The sequence below is a fragment of the Megalops cyprinoides genome, chromosome 14, assembly GCF_013368585.1.
Source record: "Megalops cyprinoides isolate fMegCyp1 chromosome 14, fMegCyp1.pri, whole genome shotgun sequence".
Taxonomy (NCBI): Eukaryota; Metazoa; Chordata; class Actinopteri; order Elopiformes; family Megalopidae; genus Megalops; species Megalops cyprinoides.
The window spans coordinates 17,654,385-17,675,673 of NC_050596.1; the positions used below are offsets into that span (position 1 = coordinate 17,654,385).

At 40.0% G+C, this 21,289-nt stretch overlaps 1 protein-coding gene across 10 annotated transcripts in view; it reads left to right on the plus strand.

Annotated features, from left to right (window-relative positions):
- The window catches only part of LOC118788761 (muscleblind-like protein 2a), a 55,997-nt gene extending 38,655 nt beyond the window's left edge, over positions 1 to 17,342 (plus strand). For 2 of the 10 annotated variants that reach the window (XM_036544798.1, XM_036544799.1), the window contains exons 4-10: positions 661 to 861; positions 2,105 to 2,362; positions 6,330 to 6,383; positions 6,931 to 7,084; positions 9,370 to 9,405; positions 10,308 to 10,402; positions 17,116 to 17,186. In XM_036544798.1, coding sequence (XP_036400691.1) covers positions 661 to 861; positions 2,105 to 2,362; positions 6,330 to 6,383; positions 6,931 to 7,084; positions 9,370 to 9,405; positions 10,308 to 10,402; positions 17,116 to 17,130 — 813 coding nt within the window. In that variant the 3' untranslated portion in view covers positions 17,131 to 17,186. Of the gene's footprint in view, positions 1 to 660; positions 862 to 2,104; positions 2,363 to 6,329; positions 6,384 to 6,930; positions 7,085 to 9,369; positions 9,406 to 10,307; positions 10,403 to 17,115 lie in introns of all 10 variants that reach the window. The other 8 variants (XM_036544802.1, XM_036544806.1, XM_036544801.1 and 5 more) reach the window with 8 other exon arrangements.
- The last annotated feature ends 3,947 nt before the right edge of the window (positions 17,343 to 21,289 follow it).

Consider the following 21,289-nt stretch of genomic DNA (forward strand, 5'->3'; position numbering starts at 1 on the left):
CACAGTTCACTCCCAAATCCTGTCATGAGTCTCCTTCTGGTGTCTTTCCGTATAGACCTCACATTTCTACATTGCCAATTACGGTTACTCACAAGACTCAGCTGGTACATTTACATTTACATTTATTCATTTGGCAGACGCTTTTATCCAAAGCGACTTACATAGGTTACAGTTCTTTACAATGTCATCCATTTATACAGCTGGATATTTACTGAGGCAACTGTGGGTTAAGTACCTTGCCCAAGGGTACAGCAGCAGTGCCCCAGTGGGGATCGAACCGGCAACCTTTCGGTTACGAGTCCTGCTCCTTAACCACTATGCTACACTGCCACCACATTAAATGGTATTAAATTAAACACACCAGCTAGTTAGTGCACTAAATGAAGTACTTTGGTAGATAACTTAAGTACTGAGATAGCTGACTTACAAGCAAAATTACTTAGCTAGCTATTAAAAAATTCACTATAGCTAACTTATTCTACACTTCTAACTTATTTACTCCAGCTTACTCATTTTATTTAGTAACATCCCTTTTTGTATGTATTCTGTTGAAAATACTTATTGTTGGTACTATGGACTGATACAGATGATGAAAACTGCAGTTTATTCAGTGTTTATAATTTTCTGCTTTATTGAGATCTTCTATTTTTCTGTCCACAGCCCACATTTCCCGTAACCCAAGGACTGGGGACGAATCCTGGCATTAGCTATGCTCCCTATCTCACCCCTGTGACTCACGGAATGGGGCTGGTTCCCACGGAGATGCTACCCAGCACCCCGGTCATCGTCCCCGGAAGCCCCCCTGTCACGGTGCAGGGGTCTTCTTCCGCACAAAAGTTACTGCGGACTGACAAGCTGGAGGTGACCAATCAGTCTTCACCTTAAGTATACCCTCACACAGAAAAGGTGGATGTGACCAGTCACAGTTCTCTTTTAAAGTACACAATTTCTCAGACAAGTTGGAATTGACTGTAAATGCACCTTCACACCTTGGTGTGACCTTAAAACCATTGTCATGGGGAAACACTGCCTATGCTTGTCTTCAGCTAGGCTTGGTGGAGCTGTTATTATCATCTAGTCTTCAGCTCATCTAGGTTTGATGAGTATGAGACATCTGGCATAACGCAATAGACTGTCACACTGGTGGCTACATATCCTCCACATCATAACCCAACACCACTACATTCCTTTTATGTTGCTGGAAGGACTAAAATAATGCGTATAGATATTGATACTTAGCATACCTGCTTGTGTTTTTCATGTCAAACACAATGAACAGAACGCAAAGATGGTTGTCAGTATTGAAACAAAAGACATGAAATCGTTCAGATTAGTGACAGAGAAAGCTGTGTGTCATTGCTTAGCAACAGTGATTTGCTTGATGATGAAAGTGGCTGTGTTCAGCGATGGGATCCTCCCACACTGCCAGTGTGTGGATCTCACTGCAGCACTCTCACCCATGGCAGTTGTTGTTCAGTCACTGTTTTCTCTTTCATGTCCTGAATCAACTGAAAAGTCTTCCCAAAACTGACGCACAGATTATTTCTCAGTGCTTTAATGTGAAAACGGCTCTATTTTTTTTTCTTCAGTTCTCGGAGACACTGATGTTGCTTATCAAAGCCCTGTGAGTTGCTGCGTAATCGCAGCACAAATAAGACCGCCAGCCTCAATCTAGAAAGAGATCTTAATTTCAGAAACTCCTCAGTTAGACCTGTTAGCAGGGCAGTTGGACTGATCTTTTTTACTGCAGCTTTACCTTCTGGTTGAAGTATGCTGCTCTTGAAGCAAGGTGCACATTAAATTTCCAGCTTCATAGATGCAATGACAAAGCAGAAAAAGTGATACACTGTTCATAGTCTTGATCTGACCGGCATATTGTATTGTTTTCTATGTGTCCTTTGTGTGTGTGTGTCTCTGTGTGTCTGTGTGTGTGTGTGTGTCTGTGTGTGTGTGTGTGTGTGTGTGTCTCTGTGTGTCTCTGTGTGTCTGTGTGTGTGTGTGTCTGTGTGTGTGTGTGTGTGTGTGTGTGTGTGTGTGTGTGTGTCTGTGTGTGTGTGTGTCTGTGTGTGTGTGTGTGTGTGTGTGTGCGCGCGCACATGCGCAGGTGTGCCGCGAGTTCCAGCGTGGGAACTGTGCGCGGGGCGAGACGGACTGCCGCTTTGCGCACCCCAGCGACAGCCCCATGATCGACACGAGCGACAACACGGTCACCGTCTGCATGGACTACATCAAGAGCCGCTGCTCCCGCGAGAAGTGCAAGTACTTCCACCCGCCGGCCCACCTGCAGGCCAAAATCAAAGCCGCGCAGCACCAGGCCAACCAAACGGCCGTGGCGGCGCAAGCGGCTGCCGCCGCAGCGATGGTAAGCCCCCGCCCGTCCACTGACACCCCCCCGACCCTACGCGCTGTAGACCAGCAGACTGGTATAGAGCTTGGCCTCCCTCCACCTCAAACACGTTAGCATCTGTACAGTAGTTCTGCACAGCACCAAATGCAATAATGGATGGAGCATGTACTGAGTGGTGAGCACTACTACAATTTATCAAGAGTTCACAAGAACAAAAACCCACAATTGAGAAAATCAGTCATAAAATCTTGTTTTAGGTGGATCACAACAACTTTATACCAGTTTTTACATATATTTTAAGAAGCATATTTGTTCATAAGAATTGTGAGAGTTTCAAGATCTAGTGCATAAAGATATGTATTTAGAGTGTATTTGGAATAATGTAAAATAATTCAAGGTGCATACATTCAAATCATTTCCTTACAGTACTCTTAGGAGAGGTCTTAAACACACACAGGCCAATTTAGTGGTATATATGTTTTACTTTAAACCACTGGTTAATTACTACATAAAATGTGGAGCACTGTTTTATTATAAATTATTTATGTTAATATATCCCTGAACATACTGCTCAAGGTTAAATTTAATGTATGTACAGTATGCACTGCAGTCAGCACCGTTTCACATAAAAACATCTCATCAGGTCAGTAATGCTAAAGCTGCCAGTAAACCAGTAAAGGTGCATATTTTAAAAGATAAGAAATTAACTTATTTGTAGCTTATAAATTACTATTTTAGTTTGCTGTAAGCGCATTCGGCTACCTCTCCATCAGTTTTACTTGGCGTATTGAAAGTTGAAGCCGTAGTTTAGTGGATGAACGCCGCGTGGAACAGCAAAGAGAGGGCGGAGGTGTGTCTGTTTACCGCCACAGTTAGCTTCTGGAATTATGTCATGTCTCTGGGCATGCCAGTGGGCTTAGCTTTCACGGGTGTCTGAAATGCGTGTCTCTTCCACGTTCTCCATATTCCATATTGCATATAATGATGCGCACTTTGGCCAGCATGATTTCCCTGACACCCCCGTGCTGTCAGATTTCCAGCTTCTCATTCATTCAAATGCCGACCCCTCATGCGCTTTTGCACCATTGCTGCTTGCTCTTAACCTGTGTCCCTCCTCTGCAGTGTCCTGGCAAAAAGGGTCATCGAAGGATAGCTCAACATAAATAAGCCATGATGTTAAACAGTAATCCTATAAAATTTCCCTAAACCTACTATGAACTGAAGTGACCTCGGTGTGAGGACAGAGTGTCATTAAGTCATTCCCAGCGGTGCAATGTCCTCCCATCACTCGCTCTGATGTCTGGTAGCGACAAGGAAACAGTTCTGTTAGAATTCATACAGTCATTACAGTGCCAATGTACCAGGTAGCTACATACATTTTTACAGTGTCCATACGTTTATATCAGACAAGTTATGCAGGTAGCAGATAAACTTCTGATTTCGTGAACCCATACTTTGTTTTTTCTCTAGGCAAATATTTCATGTTCACTGCGTGGAAAGGCAGATAATATACTCTCTTGTGATCAATATTTGGCTCGTTCAGCCCTCTGAATCATGCAAACAAGGCTTTTTGTTTCAGAGCCTAAGGGATGCCTTCCATGAAATCAATCAAAACGCATTTCTCACAAACGGATTCTTCAACTTGTTGCAAGCCTACGTTTAGACCTATGTCCCAAAACAGTTTGGCATTCAACTATTCGCAGAAGAAGCGAGAGAAGGGGTTGTTTTGGTCCTATGCCTTGCTCTTAGCGCTGTTTGGAAATCTGCATTCTCTGAGGTGTGAGTCAGATTTCGAGCGTCAGTGCTGAACTTCTGTTGTTTTTCCAGCTTCTTTCACCTTTATTTCCCCTGTAATGTACTGTCTGCTGTGTTTGCCTCTCCCATCGTTTGTGATGCCCCCGTATCCCCAATCAAAAGATATTTGATTTACATTGGAAAAAAAATGTTAGATTTACCAAAACTTCAGTTTGAACTGAACAGCACATACTCAACCCTTTTTCTGAAGCAAAGGCTTTTGCATGGCCTTGTGTGATGGATATATGGCGTCTTTTTATAAGCGATTAATTAAACTTTTTTCTTTTGACCTTTTTTGTAAGCTGATTCATGTTGCTCTTCATTCATTGGCATTGCAGGCATCATCTTTTTGCTTTTGTTTTGCATGTCATATAAACAAGGAGTATAAAAAACACAATCATATTGTTTGTGCATTATTTGTTCAAAAGATGTGAACATTTGAGTTGGTTTAAAGTAATTGTTTTGGCCAGTCACTACTGTAATAGAGTGATAGAGGTTTGCCTCTTAATATTTCACTCTGATTGTTTTAAGATTTTGTTGTTTTGCATCAGGACAACAGCAAACAAAGATAATACACTCAGTAAATTCATTATTCAGTGCAGGAAAATTAAGTTTTTAGACAATGTGAAGAGATGTGAAGTGCACTGCTAGCACTCCCAATACACAACCATCAATAGGTGGCCCTCACTCAGTACACTAACCAGTGTCCAGTAAGACCTGGAGTGGATCAGACAGCTTTGCATCGGGAGTGTTCTTCCATCCCTGCATCTGTTTTGTCTTTGTATGTAAAAATTAAGAGAAACTTTAAGAAAGAAAGGGAAATATAAAAATAAACAGAGCTCCACATTCTGTGCTGATTTTTACTAAATGTTTAGTTTGATTGAAGTGCTCATTGAAAGAGTTTTCACCGACAGCACACTCACAATAAAAGTAGTCAAGTTTTGAATTCTAATTCCGCATCAAATCAATGGACAACCCCCATGACACAAACTGATATGGTCATTTCTTGTGAAAGATCCCACCCCTCATTTAAGGCATGGACATAAAAAGGCAAAGGGTTTTTTGGCTCTTTGGCATTTGGCAGCTGCTAAAAGCATGGCTCCACTTTGTGCTGTAAAAATGTGATATATGAACTTCAGATTCCATAGCACCAATTGGACTGAAAAAAATCCCATGGCTGGATGTTTCTCTGCCTTCTCTATGAACCGTTGAAAGAGTGGTTGATGGCCATGGCGTGACATTTGCCAGCCACACTGGCCCACCCGTGGAGCGGAAATTCGACCCACGTTGAGAAATAACCTTACAAGGACATTACAAGAAGGCATTTGATATACCTCCATTTCACATGCCCACATCTATTCAATGCATTGAGGATCTCTCTTCAAAACAATTCATATTTGTTGAATTACCGTGTTTAAGAAATTACCTGACCTTGCCTCCATATTTTGAGGTACTAGTAGTAGATTGAATGGTATAGAGAGATATGCATAAAGCTTCTCCTCCTCTGTGCATCTTTTGATGGAAGTGGTCATAGTCACCTGTGTCATGGGGTCTCCACCTACAAGGCAAATGCCATTTAACTCTTTACCCTGCTCTCCACACACATAGAGGTGTGTTTCTTACATGATTACAGTGCTGCAGGTGGCCCCAGCTCTCTTTCCTCTTCAGTCTAAGGGATCTTTCAGTAGTTAAATGTGCTGTTGTTTATCTGTTTGTACAGTCTGTATAGTGATAAATGTATTTATATTTAGTGTTTAGAAGATTAAGTTCTGGTAACCTACTACTAATTTAAAAAGGTATTCGATTTTTAGTATGTCTGATCTTGTAGAGCCGTATACAAGCATATGTAACTAATAACTGCAATCCCAGTACTCTGTTTACTTTATGGTATATTATGAATCTTTGTATTTCTTATGCTTTTAACTGAGGTGTAATAGATGCTTTTTGCTTTCGTACTAATTCAGAACTTAGCAGTATTTCTTTGAAACAGTTCTTTTTGTTTATGTGCATGCCTATTGTTTTGTATGTGGTATACTGCATTCAGATTATTTTGTTTTTTTTCCTTCTCACCTATCCACAATGCAATGCTGTCCCCATGATGCACCTCTGCTTGCTGTTACCTGTATGTTAATACGCTTGAATCCCATTGGCCCACTGCCATCATGTGCTCGCTGCCTGCTATTTAAAGACTCAGTCGACTGCCAAAGCAATGAAGCGACCCCTCGAGGCAACTGTAGATCTGGTACTTTGACCTTTCACCTTTTGCTTTGCATGTAGCTTTTTAATGTACTGTAGCAACTCACAGAATTTAATTTGGTGTTTTATTTTGGTACCAATAAGACCCATCAAGTATTTGTGTATGGAATCATTTGCCATCAGTTAATTATACATTTTTAACCCAAGAAAAAATTGTTTCAAATATAATTCTTTGTGTTGCTTTATTGAAAGTGAAAGTATATCACAAGATAAAATAATGGTCATGTCACTAATCTAATACTTTACCAAGCATATTACCTAAAATTTAATTCCATGTCGGTTTTAATAGTTAAATCAGTGATTATTAAATGCCTTTATATATATTGTGTTTTCTATTGTTGTGTACAGTTTCATTTTCTGTGTGATTATCTGAATGTAATATATGACACTGAATTTTTCCTAGATAATCTTTTGGCATAGCTTGAAGGCGTGTATACACATGTGTACTTAGATATACATATGTAAAGAGTGTAAGACTTGTGTTGTGTTGCCATGTTGTTCTGTGGTGCTGACATTCCTTCCCTGTCCCACAGGCTTTCCCCCACGGCGTCCTGCAGCCCCTACCAAAGAGACCAGCACTTGAAAAGAGCAACGGGGCCAGCACACTCTTCAACCCTAGTGTTTTGCACTACCAGCAGGCTCTGGCCAATGCACAGCTGCAGCAGCCTGCGGCGTTCTTTCCCGCAGGTACATCCCCCCCCCCCCCCCCCCCCTCACTGTACCTCCGCCAGTCTAACCCTCAAACTCTCAAGCTCTGACCCTCCCGCACCTCACATACTGAGGAACGTAAGCCCTCAACCTGGATCCTAACGTTTAGACTTGGATTATCATTTCTGGTAAGCGGGTGGTGAAGTTATCATTTCCCCCTGAGTTATTTATCTCTGTCAAATCTGACATTCTCTGGTTCGTTGGTTAGGTATGATTGTGGCGAAGAATGTTCATGAGAGGCCTGAACCCTCTTGTGCATGTGTTATTAAAAATATTGATAGAAAAAAGCAATCTTCTCTTTTGCAAGGGAAAATTCGAAATTACAGCATGGCTGTTACCCTTTGTGGGTAACTTTTCCATATAAATGCTGTTTCGTACTCAGTGCAATAAAGGAATGAAAATTGTGTCTGCTAATAAGATGAATTATAGATAAGAAATTGTGAAGATAGATTTCATCAAACAATTCTTGCTGTTTAGGAGTTGGGATAAATGTACAGATGTTTTCTTTTCACTCACTGTTATACTTTTAAATTCAGTTACTGTTTTGTCCATTTAGTTTCTGTGTTATTTCTTTATTGTGCCATGTACATAATTGTTTATGCTTACATTTGAAAGAAGTTGTTCATTCTTTAAAAACTTCATTTCTACATTTTGGAACATCCACACCGGTGTAGGGGCCAATATATACACACACAAATAACTGAAATTTACCCAAGATTGTGGTTCTGTAAATTATTCCATTGAAGTAGTACATGATTTCTTTCCTTTATTGCAAGGTGTACATGATTGTGTATGGATGCAACTTAAATGCCTAAATCAAATCGGCTTTTCGGTTAAATTGATCCCTAAATGGCTACAGTATTAGCCAATGATTTATCTGAAATTGAGTCATCGTTCTGAGTTGTCAGAAGTAAGGAATGAGAACTGTCTCAGAAGGGCCAGCAGGACATTTGCCATTTTTTTTAAATAATCTGTGAGGAAAGTAGCTGGACTCACTGAGTACAACATCAACCATCAAACAGGTCACTTACTGTATGTACGTAAGGGGGGGAAAAAGTATAAATCCAAAGCTTTCAAAGGTTTTTAGACTCTCTTACACAAATGTGTACACCATGCACGAGAGGGTTAAGGCTGGAAAAGCAGGAGTAGGTTCAGAGCTCTGTGTCCCTTTTCCCGTGTGCTTCATGTGGTATGACAGCCAAATGTGGAAGTAACACAGGGGTGTGTGCAACAAGAGGAAACAATGTGCTGAAAATCACATTTCGGCTTCAGCTATTTCATGGTAACACAATGTTAAAACTCATTGGTGTGGCTGAAGATTGCCCAGTATGATATGCCTGAAGGAGCTGAATGTGGCTCTTAAATTTTGATCTTGAATTAGTGAGTATCGTCAGATGTTACGTTACTTCTGCCAGATGAAATTGAGACTGATCAGCATTGTAAAACTGGACTGTATGGTTGCCATACAGTATATTGCTATACCATTAGGCTTAACGCACTCCGGATTTTATACTTGGACAATGTTTGCAGACACTTAAACTGTCACAGGTGTACAAGAGAGGTTATCAGACATGTCAAAAAAAAAATCAGTGACCCTCTCAAATAAGTGTTATCAGAAATATATACCGCACACCCCTCAAATTAGCATGCTACTCCTTGTTTCCTTAAAAAAGTCTGATCTTCTTTTTGGAGCAATTTAACAACAGAGCCACTCTGAGTGTAGTACTCTGGCTCTCCTTCCTTTCCGTATGCCAGTGTGCTACGTTACTCCAACAAGGAAGCATTTCCTGTCAACATGGCATCCACATGCCCTCCCCAGTAATGTCTAATTTCCCGTGATGGCCTCCTTCCCCTCTGCATTTAACTCTGTTAGCAGCTTGGTGTCACTGCTGCGTAACCAGTGCTAATCCTGCCCCTCTGCTGCTTTGGGACACTGGGCATGCCACCACACTGCATGCTTCTGTAGGTCTGAGCCCCACAAATCCAGGGTTGAAGCTCACTTTGCTTTTCTGTACCTCTGTGTTGAATGTGGGACATTTGTGGTTTGTGTGACACCATTTTATATTGCACTAGAATTGGCTTCTCTCACAGACTCTCTCTATTTAGCCAGAATGACTCTTGCTAGTCATACTTTCAAAGCTACAGATGCATGGATTAACAGTAATTGTTAGGTTGTGAATCTGTAAAGCATGCTGAAAACTATCTCCTAACCTTTTTTTCTCCCATATTAACCTCTACTCATTCTCCACTGCATGATCAAACAGGGTCAGTCTTGTGCATGACTCCTGCTACCAGCATTGGTAGGTTCCTCCCTTTACTTTCTGATATCACTTAAAATGGGAAAATGTGACTGAAGTGCTCTTACAGTTGATTTAAAAGACATTCCCTGTTACGTTGTCACTGGACAAATTTCAGAATGACTGGATACATTAACATGCATGTGCTCCTCATGGAGTGAAGTCAGTTTTAAGTCACCTGTAAGAGAACACCTACTTTTGTGATTATCAAGTTCAGCTTGTTTGTTCTCTGATTTTAATTATGTTTTTATTATTCCTGGCAAGGCTAGAGTGTTTATTATTTCATTGCCAATTTAATTCTTCTTAAAATTATTATTATTATTTTCCAGTGGCTGTCCCTCAACAGACTGAATCATACAATAGCAAAATCATTTAGAACACGAGACTAAAATTCCAAGCAGATCAGTTGCTTAATATTGAATAATCTTTCCTTTTGTTGTGCTCTGTGGATTAGGAAATTTGATCAGTTTCCCAGAAGAATAGTTTATCAAATTAGTAAAGTATTATTAAATTTTTCTCTGAGCATTATTTATTAATTGTAAATATTCTTTCTACATTTGGCTGTGGGCTTTCAGTTTGATTTCCTTTATTTGCTTCCTGCCTTTACGTGCTATGTTTAAAACATTTTTCATGTAACGCATAACGCAAGAAACATCTCTGGGAATCACTGATGAAATTGATAAATTTCCTTAATTGTGAATGTAATCTGCTTTCTTCCTCTTTGTTATTTTCCCTCACGCTTCCTTGCTTTGCATTGTGATTGCATGCCATCTGCTGGTATAACCTAACGATGGCTTGCTGCTCTGTAATATTCACCATGCAAAAAACAAACCAACAAAACACACCTGTTACCATAATGCTCCACCTACCTGTTCATTGCTTCCATGGTTCCCTTCCTGAAAAAGTACCCATGATGTACAGTGCTACGCCTGCTACTGTCTCTGCAGCAACAACTCCTGCCACAAGTGCCCCCTACGCAGCAACAGCACCAGCCAATCAGGTTTGCTCCTTTTAAAGCTTTCTTTCATAAATCCCTGAGCTCTAAATATGTACTTGCCACAAAAAATAATTTTTCCTTTTTGTTTATGTGTAGCAGTATAAAAGACTTTTAACAGTGGTTATAACTGTAATGAATTGTAGTGTGATGGTTGTGGAATAGTAGTATTATCTGAATTTTTTGAAAATCAGTAAAAGTAAGTTAATCTGTTCCCCTTATTGGCCACTGAAAAAGCAAAAAGCACTTATTTAGAGTTCTCACATTCGCAAATAGTAGTTGTGTTGTGTTGCATTATTTCCTCATTTGTTTTGCATGTTTTTTGTTTTTTTTATGTCAAGTGTCCTTTTTCATCTGCATTACAAAAATGTCTGTCCAGTTTAAAACAACCTAAGCCAAAATCACCAGAGGCCTTTGATTCCCCCCTTAAGGAGACTGAAGTATGTTCAGAATGCCGCCTTCCTAGAGGACAGCTAATGGAACTATCGATACAGACCGCATGAGCACAACTGTTATTGCTGTGAGAGACAGGAAGGTCACTTCCTTCAGGAGACAGCTAAAAATAGCGTCCGATCTTCAAGATAGATGCAGAGCTTCCTGTTTCAGCCGGGCTAGAAGGGACAAACAGTATCATTAGCCGGGTAACATCAGCACATCTGGAAGTAGAGTGACACGCTCCTACCGAAAACCAGCAATTACAGTACACTGGAAACAATGTTACATTCAATCATGTAAAACTGCTTTTGACTCTGGTCATCATTCCATAGATCCATTTAGGCCGTGTAGCTGTTTGATTACTTTCTCGTCTTTTTATTCAAGTACGCCAAAGTTCTGATAATGTCATCTTTTTTATGTTCGTATTTAGTGTTGTGATAAAGGTGATTCTTGACGCGCATAGAATGGCTGATTGTGGTAGGAAAGGCAAAAGTAACAATCATTATACAGACTGAACTGAAGCTGAACGGGGACCATTTGTGTGAATGGAGTCGTAAAAACAGAGGCACACCTGACCAAAAAGGCAAAAGAGAACACCTGAGAAGCCCCGAGGTCCGGAACAAAGGAAAAGCCCTTGCAACAACAACAAAAAACCTCTGAGGGTTTTTACTTCTGACTAGCTGCAGTAGCACAGGTGCAAGTTCACCTTGAAATGAAATGCTTGTGTTTTGTTCTTGTTGTTGTCTGTTATGCTTTTAAATAGGAGTTTTAAAGAGACATGATATCAGTGAATATCCTGCTGGTTCTGTTGAAGAATCACATGAGTGTTGTACCACAATATGAAAATCCACAACTACAAGGCCATAATTTATGGTCTGTTTCAGGGAGGTTCATTAATCGGAATGTGAAAATCACTCCATTTAAGTGATCCGCTAGTCATCATATGTTTCCATTGAGCACTCACAGCTATATATAAGATGGGGTGTCTCTCAAAACATCACTTTGGTTTTCATTGTCATCTTCATGGCTATAGCACAGCTGATCCCAGAAATATGTCTACAGCTGTAGATGACCGCCCTGCTCTGTGTCTTTTACTGCTGTCAGGAGAATATCAGTTCCGCTAGATCCATGGAGAGTAATGGAAATGGCCTTATTGCCATGAGCTGTGTGAGAGCATCAGTGATACTCAAGTGACTCATATCTGGCATTTTTTCCTACATGCTGTGAAGTAAGAGGGAAGAGGCTGACAATGATATTTGTTTTTCAGTCTGCTGTAATCACACTCTGGTTCTGCAGCCTTTCTGGGCAAGCAGGATTTTGGCCTGAGGTAAATCTGGGAAAGTGAAGGAGGCAGGCGTGTTCAGAGGTCAGACCACGCCAGCTCCGAAACGAAAATCTGTTTAACAGCACACGCTTTTTAATTGGCTCCCTGCAATGCTGCATGATGGGAGGCCTACATGTTACCACGCCATACAGGCTCCGTCCCTCAGAAATGTGAAAGAGTGGGTGTTGAGCAGAGTGATAGCTCTGCCTGGCCTCTGACTGCCCCCTGCTGTTCGTAACAGGAAAGTCAAATAATTCAGTTCACCCAGCAGTGAAAAAGAGCCCAGCCAGGTGGTCATATGTTTGTGTGACACGGTTTGAAATGTTTCTTTGATCAACGGTAGTGACACTATCATCAAATCAAGTGAACTTCAATAGAATCCTGTCCAAATTTCCATCCTGTCTTATTGATACCAAATAGAAGTTGGACATAAGTTTGAAATGAAAAACAGTATAGCTGTAGTGAATGTTTTTCAAATCCATCATGTGCTATATAAATTGTTCACAGAGAGCTTTTTAAAGTTCATGGCACATTTTAAAATGAAGATATTCTGATATTCTGATTCATTGCAGTTTTATAACCTCAGCCACTTTTTCCTGACATGCAAACACAGACTAAATAATTGCTCAGTTTTCCATGCTTAAAGTTTTCCCCCACTTCTTTATATACATGTGTGTGTGTAAATGTGGTACATATCTGAGCAAACTGCTTTACATTCTCTTTGAAACGATGCCAACAGGAATGTCCTTGCTTAACGCAGCGCACAGATGTCATGACGTGAAATCGTGACTGTGCCTTACCCAGCACTCATAGGTGACCAACACAGTAATCCACCTTACTAGAAAACATTATGCCAATTTCCTGCTGTGAGAAGGGATTGGATGGAGCTCAAGGCCTCACTTCCACTGTCATTCCTCTCATTCTCTGGACAACCCCTGTGTCTGCAGCCGTGGTCATAATTTGACCATGCTGACACAATGTAAAAATCAGAGTTGTTGTTTTGTTACAGTTTAATGCATATTTAATTAGAGGTTAAGCTTTTGTGCAGGATGTTGCTCTTTTCCTCGAAGTATGTCACACAGGAGGAATAATAAAACCATAAATCAATCTCACTCCACAGATTTTATGTCAGTTCCATACACCCCCTAGATGCAGATGAATCTTTCATAAATGCTGCAGGGAATGAATTTATTCCCATTGATATTAGTTTCATGTAGTCGTGTGCTTTGTGGAGCTCGTTTTGTGGTAGCTGAAGCTGATCAATACGTGGATCAATTTGCAGTGGTGGTTTGTTTGAGCAGCCAGGGGTGTGAGGCGGTGTGAAATTGCAGTGGTCAGCAGAGACCCTGTCTGTCACCATTATGAGTCCTGGAGCTGCAGGCATTAGCCTCATTAGCCATGCTCAGCTGACCCTGGGCTGTACCGTGCCAGCCGGCCGGACTGAAATGTGGTGGTCTGCATTTCATTTGTCAGCTTTTCCACACTTACAGCTGAGCATGGGAATTTCAGCAGCGTAGAGGTTAACAGACCCGTGAGCTGCCTACATCCATGTTGTCGTGAAAAAAAAAAAAAACTGAAGCTCGGATGCTGACAGAATGGAAATGTTTTTATTTTGATGTCTCTATTATCATGTGACACTGATAATAGTCAAGGTCATTTCACTGTGCCGCACTGTGCTCATTCAGACCTGTCGGCAGCAGTTCAAAGATCCAGTTTGCATAAATTCCATTTAATAACCAAGAAAGCTAGCTATGTATTGACAGCCACTTTTGAATTCAGCTTTGTTTTGAATAGATTACCAAATGGCCTATTATAGCTGTCAAAGGAATGCTCACGGGCTTATTAAAATAAGGTGACTTGCCAATAATTGGATTGATTAGGTCGTGGGGTTTCAAGTTGTGTTTCTGTGCGTCTAAAGCAGAGAGTCTAAAGCATAGCAAAGTTTGCATTGTGGTTATATTTCATTGATATTGTTTAATGAGTTAAAAGTAATTAGTAAAGCTGGAGTAATAGAAATGATGAATCTTATACAGAAGTGGTTCTATTTCAAAGTGGGCTTCAGACTGGTTTAAACCGAAAGGAAATCTAGTATTTCTGAGGGTGAGCAGTAATTTTATGATGGCAGAACGTTATTTTATGTTATTATAAAAGATCTGTATGTTTTTCCTCTTTATGAAAATAATTTCCGTTCCTGTTTTAATATTGGGTCATATGACTCTCAGCTCGTCTCTTTTCCAGGGTCATGTGAGTGGGATGGTCGGAGCAGGGTCTAACCCTGTGACACCTCTAATCACACAGAACCCCAGCAGAGAGGAGACATGATTAGTTCGCTGCGTGAGGACCAAGGTCCCTCACACTGCATTAAGAGGGGGAGCTAATCAGATTCTTCACTTGATGGTGAGGGTTGACTCCACCACCCTGAGGGCTCTCATGTATACTCAGCACTCTATTACACTGGGTTCTGCCAAGCTCCTTGTGGTCAGATTCAGCCCTGCCAAGCCAGCTTTACCTAGACCGTGTTCGAGTAGCCTCCAGCACTAACGGAGCTAAAACTGGGGTGGTCAAAACAAGCTGACAGCCATTCGTTACACTGTGATGCGGACAGTCTTGGAAATGGCAGCACGTTTTTTAAACCTCTAGTAAGATTGGAAGTACATTTTTGGTATTGTTTCATTTTTTATGCAGTTATGTTATGACTGTAAAATTCAGCATACCTCTTAGCTACAGTAATCAAGCAGTAAGTGGACTGAGACAGTACAAAGGGTCCACAGTAGTGGCAGTGTGTCCTCTAGTCAGGCTGAAAAAAGCAGATAAAGTATGGAAAACAATCTTGATCATGTCTAGACCTGGAAAAATCTAAAGAAAAGCATGTACAAGTATGGGAAAACATTTGTGATTCCATACCATTGTCGTACGCTGGCCGCAGATTCAATAAGAATTCAGCATTTTTATTCATTATTCTGATGCATTACCATGAATATAGATTGTTGGCTCTGCATAGTAGTTATATGTGGTAATCAAGGGTTTCTCAACAGGGGTTTTCACGGCCTTCAGGGCAGCACTAAGGCAAAGGGTGTTGCAGTTATCTTGGACTGTATCTTCCTTCAGTCAGAGCCGAGATCTCTTCCTGAGCCGAACATTTCTTTGAATTACCTTATAAGTAATTAGTAGTGAATGAAATGAAAAAGTAATGAGTTGTAGCCCAGTCATGATAGACTGCAAGCAAAAAAAAAATAAAAACCTCACCTGAGCAGGTCTGTAAATTGTCTGGATAAAATTTAGAATTTTGTCATTAAACTGTTACTGTTACTGATTTTTATTAGTACCAAGGAAAAAATGTGGAGCTATATGTCAGACAACTTTAAGAGCAGGTTCATACACCTGAACACTGAAGCCACACACAGCATAGGGAGAAGAGAGCTTCCATCTGCACTCTAAAGTGTGGACTTTACCATCTGTCCTGGTTAGAGATCGGTGTGAAATGAATGTTTATTCTTTGATGAACTCCTTCATCTCCTCCCAATGCAGTGTTCTCCCTGAAGACCCTGCTGTGCTGTCACTCTTAAATCAGCCTGGCTTAAACAGTGGATTACATGGACTCACAGCAAGCAAAACCCTTGACCATATATTCAGTTCACTTTGGGCCATGCTGCTCAGAAACTGTAGGGACTGTCTCTTATGGAGACTCTGGTGGAGGTTTATTATATTAGCAGTTTCATTTGTCATGATAAATAATCCTATATAGGAGTTAATAGTTGTTCCTGTCTTATGAGGAAGTAGGTGGTTGTGCTGGACCCACTGTGTTATTGCAGTATTCTGAACTCTAATTATGGATCTTCATTGCTAAAGTGAATCACATTTAAAAAAAGTTTAATATCTGTGTCTTGTCTAACAAATGTACAGATTTATTATCCATCTCCCACTATTCAGAATCCATCGCTTACCTTTTTTGTCTAATGCATTGCAGTTCATTTCTTAGGGAAGTGGTGTCGATGCATCGTTTAATCCCCAAACGTGTATCACTGAGCTTTTTCCATTGCTATCACTTACTGGAGCAGCTTTCTATCGTCAGTGTTCGGCCAAGCGCCATTTTCATATCCTCCCACACCCCCTCTGATGGCACTGTGTGCTGCTGAGCAGTGACGTGTGTGACATTCACTCTGTTCTCTGAACTTGACACTTCCACTCACAGGAGCTAATCTCTGAAACACAGTATTAGCTGTGCTTCTCTCTGTGTGGCATGGCTTTATTTGCTTTCTTACCTTTGTTATGGAGATTAACCCACAACTCACCGCAGGGTCTGTGTCTCAGCAGACTCTGTCTGTGCACACTGACGCCCTGTCCCTAATCGGAGTCGAAGTCTTCTGTCCTAACTCTGAATTCAGGCCTTTTTTTTTTTTCTCGTCTACATATGTGCGTCCACTGACCAGGAAGCAGGTACACTTGTGAAATTGGCCAAGCACACACACACACACACACACGCACAAACAGACGAATACAACACACACAACACACTCACACTAGCGCCTCGCTTATTGTCCGCTTCCCCTGGCAACAGGAAACAGCAGCTGCTTGTGTCTGCATTGTGTGCCCTGTGTATTCCCCCTTTGGTTTCTGAGAGCGGTAGGAGGAGGTGACCCCTGCAGAGCAAGACGCTCCTCTGCATCAGGACGTCTTTAAACTTCCGCCCCCTCAGGAAAAGTTTTCTCTTTTTATTTATCAGCACTGACGAACTTTATATTAAATGCTTCTTAACCATTATTTTCCCAAACGGAATGAGCCAAGATGAGGCCAAGATGCATTTTAAGTCATTGAGCTGTGTCTCATATTACAGAACCTCATTTTCTGCATCACATAAAATATCGGTCCCAGTGGATTCCAAGCCAGGATAGATTGTTTTGTGGCTCGGAGGTGTGATGCTGACTGACTTGTTTCTCCTGGTGTGTGCTTTTTGATACAGATCATACTGAAGTAACCAACAGGAAAGGAACAGCGTGTCAAGAGGCCGCACTAAGGAGCCCAATACAGCCCTTCTGTAAATACTACCTTTCCTCTTCATTAGAACTACAGCAACCTGCATGCTAAGAGTATAAGAATTAATGATTAAAACATGACTATAACATTGAGTGCTGGTGTAATATATACAAATTATGTATATGTATTGCTAGGAAAATATTGACATGTAAATGACACAATCAAAAAAAAATGTACATAACAATATGTAGAAAAAGATGAAGATTTCAATTTAATGATTGTTTTCAGATCTATTCTAAGTAATGTGGGTTATTCTTTCCATATTTGTTTTTAAAAAAAACTGCACAAAATTCACCCTAGAAAAACACCAAATTTGCACTGTCAGAAAAGGAAATAGTGCTTAATGTTAAGTGCTTGATTGTTTTAAACAGGAAAAGAGACACAGAAATCCCGCTTGTGGTTTTGTCCCAGAAGTAGAGTCATTGCATGTGGCTTGGGAGTCAGGCGAGAGGGAGTGCCTGATTATTCTGGGGTTTTTTGTTAGTTTTTTCTTTTTTTAAGATGAATGTCACAGCAGATAAGCTGATGTTTATCAAGGGGTTGGTAACTTTACTATGGTCTCACTCTTTCCCCTCCTGACTCCCCTTTGTACCCATAAAATGGCGAAATATTTCCTATTTCGTGGCAGGAGGGCTCCACACATGCAGCTCAGCCACTCATTGCAGGCATGAGCCAGCCAAACACAAGCCGTGTGATGGGATAAAATCAAATTTTAACTCATTATGATGGCCAAGTGCGAGGGGCTTCTGAAAATGTCTGTGTCTGACCCTCTGCTTCAGCTGATTATGAATGGGCCTCCAGCACACAGTATGATTTGTCTGTTCTCTGTCTGCATCTTAACTCTGGCAGAGCAACTCTGAGCAAAAAGTCGACTCAGACATTTTGCTTTGTTGAGCTTTTTCCTCCCATGTTTAGTTGTTCTATTTTCTTTTCCTTTTTTGGGTGGGGTTGGGGGGGGGGGGGTCTTATTTGAAATAACAACCATCAGGGAGTAGCGTGTTGCCCCTAGTGTTGTGCCAAGGGCTTACAGGGGCTGGCAGGCTAACCAAACATACCAAGCCACATCTGTCAGCTTTGATGTCTGCAGGCAGACGTAATAGAAGTGAGTGGAGAACAGCAGTCAGCGTGGGTCTCAGTGTTGGCTGGGGTGTGGTCATAAGGCAGGAGCATAGCTCCAGGGCGACAGGCCACTACTGTGGGAAACGGAAGACACTGGGAAGAGGCCAGGCTCATTAAAGGTGCATTAGACCATCCTTGGCAGATATGACGACTTATATTTGAAAGGAAAGCTATCAGGGAGTGACTGTCAGTTGCTGCTGCGCTCTCTTCGATAATCCTGTTTTATTTGAAACTGTAGAAGTGCCTAAAATGTTTTACATTACAACCATCTTGAGAAGATTACTCTGTGTCAGATACCTACCAACGAGTTGAAACCAACTCCCAAACAATTCTTGATTTAGTTGGAAAAATAAAAGCACTACAAGTCCTGGTCAGTTCAGTTTCAAGGATTGCTCTTTAATTGTTGGGTACACTACCAACAAAGCTCTCAACTTTGAAGAGAAAACCAATCAAGACTACTTGCGAAGAATGTTCAGTAATATTTCATAATGTAGTGTTCATCGTTACTAAGGGTTCTGAAGTAGTTTACATCTAAAATGTGATAATGAGTGCGAATACAGGAAATGTATTGTGATGCGTTTGTAACACGTTTGTCTTTTATCTTAGTGTTGAAATTCATTGTCATTGCAATGTATTCAAAACAAATAAAACTTGTTTTGTACAATGACCATCATAATATTTCATTTTAGAGTATCAAAATAACAATCAGTTGGCTGTTTTTATGATATGAAAAGGTTACACATATAATCACATTGTCACCTACCACATTATTACCTAACATTACCTATTTTGTAAATCTTTGGAAGCGTATTTCAGTGCTGTTTCACACTAATCACTACATGCAGCCTTTTGTTCCCCTTTTATGCGCATGTGTTGGAAACGTAATCAGAATCATGATATATTTTCATGGTGCTTGATTAACACAGACAATCCACAGTGAATCTCCCTTAGTTCAGCATGAATAAGGCACTGTTCTTACAATTTTTATTCTTTTTTTCATTCAATATGATTTTGTTTTCTTCACAAAAGTTACAGTTTTAATGTAATTTTTGATGTGGAAAGTGATTATGTTTATTTTATTGTAATTATTTTATTTTATTTTTGGTTAAGTGTTAGTAATAGAACAATGTTGTAACCTATTCTATTTTAAAATGAATGTAATTTATTAAGCTGCTCTTTGTTCTGCTGGGGGAGCTTCAAAAGGCCGTTCCTGTCAGATCAGCCAATGAGAAGCCGGTCTGTAACAAGGGGGTGATATCTGAGAGTAACGCTACCAATAGCAAGCTCTTACAGAACACTTTCTTTTGTCAACCGTCACCATCACAGGACCATAAATTGCAGAATGAGCAGGGCTTTAGAATTGCTTATATAATGTAAAAATGTTTATTGTATAGGTAACATTTTACCAAAAAAAAAGAAAAAAAGACATGTACTTTTCACTGTAGTATTGTAGTATTTCATAACAATATTAAGTTGTTGCTGTGTCAACCTAAAGTTGCAATGACTAAAGTTCTGTATTTTTGTAAATGATGTAATTGTTAAGTTCTTTTTTTTCTAGAACACTGTACCACACTAGATTGTAAAGCAGATATTGGAACGTTTGCTATTTTATGTCAAGATCATATACAGTAATATTTTCAGTAAGAATCACCTCTGTATCTATATATATATTTCTTTTCCATTTAAGAAATTTAGGAAGAGCATACAAATTGCATTTAGTATGTTAATATTACCTAATGAATATAATGTTCCACCTTTAAAATAGTCAAGCAGTGAAAATCACTCTTTTTCCCCTTATAGTCAATTAATAAAAGAACCAGTGGAAACTATTTATTAAAGTAGTGCTTGGTGGTTGATCATCAGAGTTTAGGATTGCACTTTGTTCCCATAAGTATATAATTATTCTATTTCTAAGTAATGCATATTGTTTGGTATGGCAAAGTTGACATCAACATTTGTTAATTGTTATTACTCACTACTTGTTACTGTTAGTGAATTAATCTTAAGTGAGCATCTTGCATGATTTTTTTTATAACAAACAGGATGCTTGCTTATTGCAAAATAGATTATATATATAAAAATGTACTGAATGTTTCTGGAAAAATAATCTGCACATGAGAAACAAAATTCACCGTGTTCCTAGCCATGATTTCAGTGCACCCCATTAAAGGAATTGTTTTTCAAAAGTTGAATGCACAGTCAAAAAGTTTTGGTATTGACTGATACAATGATGTAAAAGCACTTTCTGGGCAGTCGGTTAACTGGGCCGACCCAGCGTATGTGTAAACTTTGCCTTACCTGTAGTGTACAGTTATTTAGGCTTTATTTTCCTGAGCTCTTAAAATATAGGGTTGTTACTGGTCTACTGAAAAAAACTTTCTGATTTCTGTGTAACATATACACAAAAGTGTGGAGCGTGTCACTCCAGGCATTTGCATTGTGAGGCCAAAATGGTGGACTGTTGTGACAGAAGCAGCCCAGTGTCCTAGTCTTTCCCATAAAAAGCCTGGTGATGAGGAAACTGTGGCCTCCCTGCCATACAGACAAATTCCAACAAGACTGCAAATGTATTATTGTAGCTGCTGTGCCACCTGATTACATCAGTAATGCAGTAGTCCATTTACATTGCAAAGAAGAGAGAAAATGAAAAAAAAAAAACCCTTACTGGATTTTGTTTTTATGTAACCATTTTTAAATGTTTTATTTGTGCATATATTATGTGCTATTTTATGTTATATAGTCAGTTGTTTTTGTTCCTGCAGGATGGTGTAAAACCTATTGAAACAAAACAAATAAATCAATAAATACAATGATTCCGGTGAATGATTATAATTATTTGATGATTTTTTGATATAACAGTAATGTATGGAATTTAATATGCTAATTTAAACTGCTAATTTAACATATAATAGTCAGGAAGACTTGTGTTTCTAAGTGCTTTAATAAGGTGCAGCAACACCAATGGCTGAATCCAGACTTCA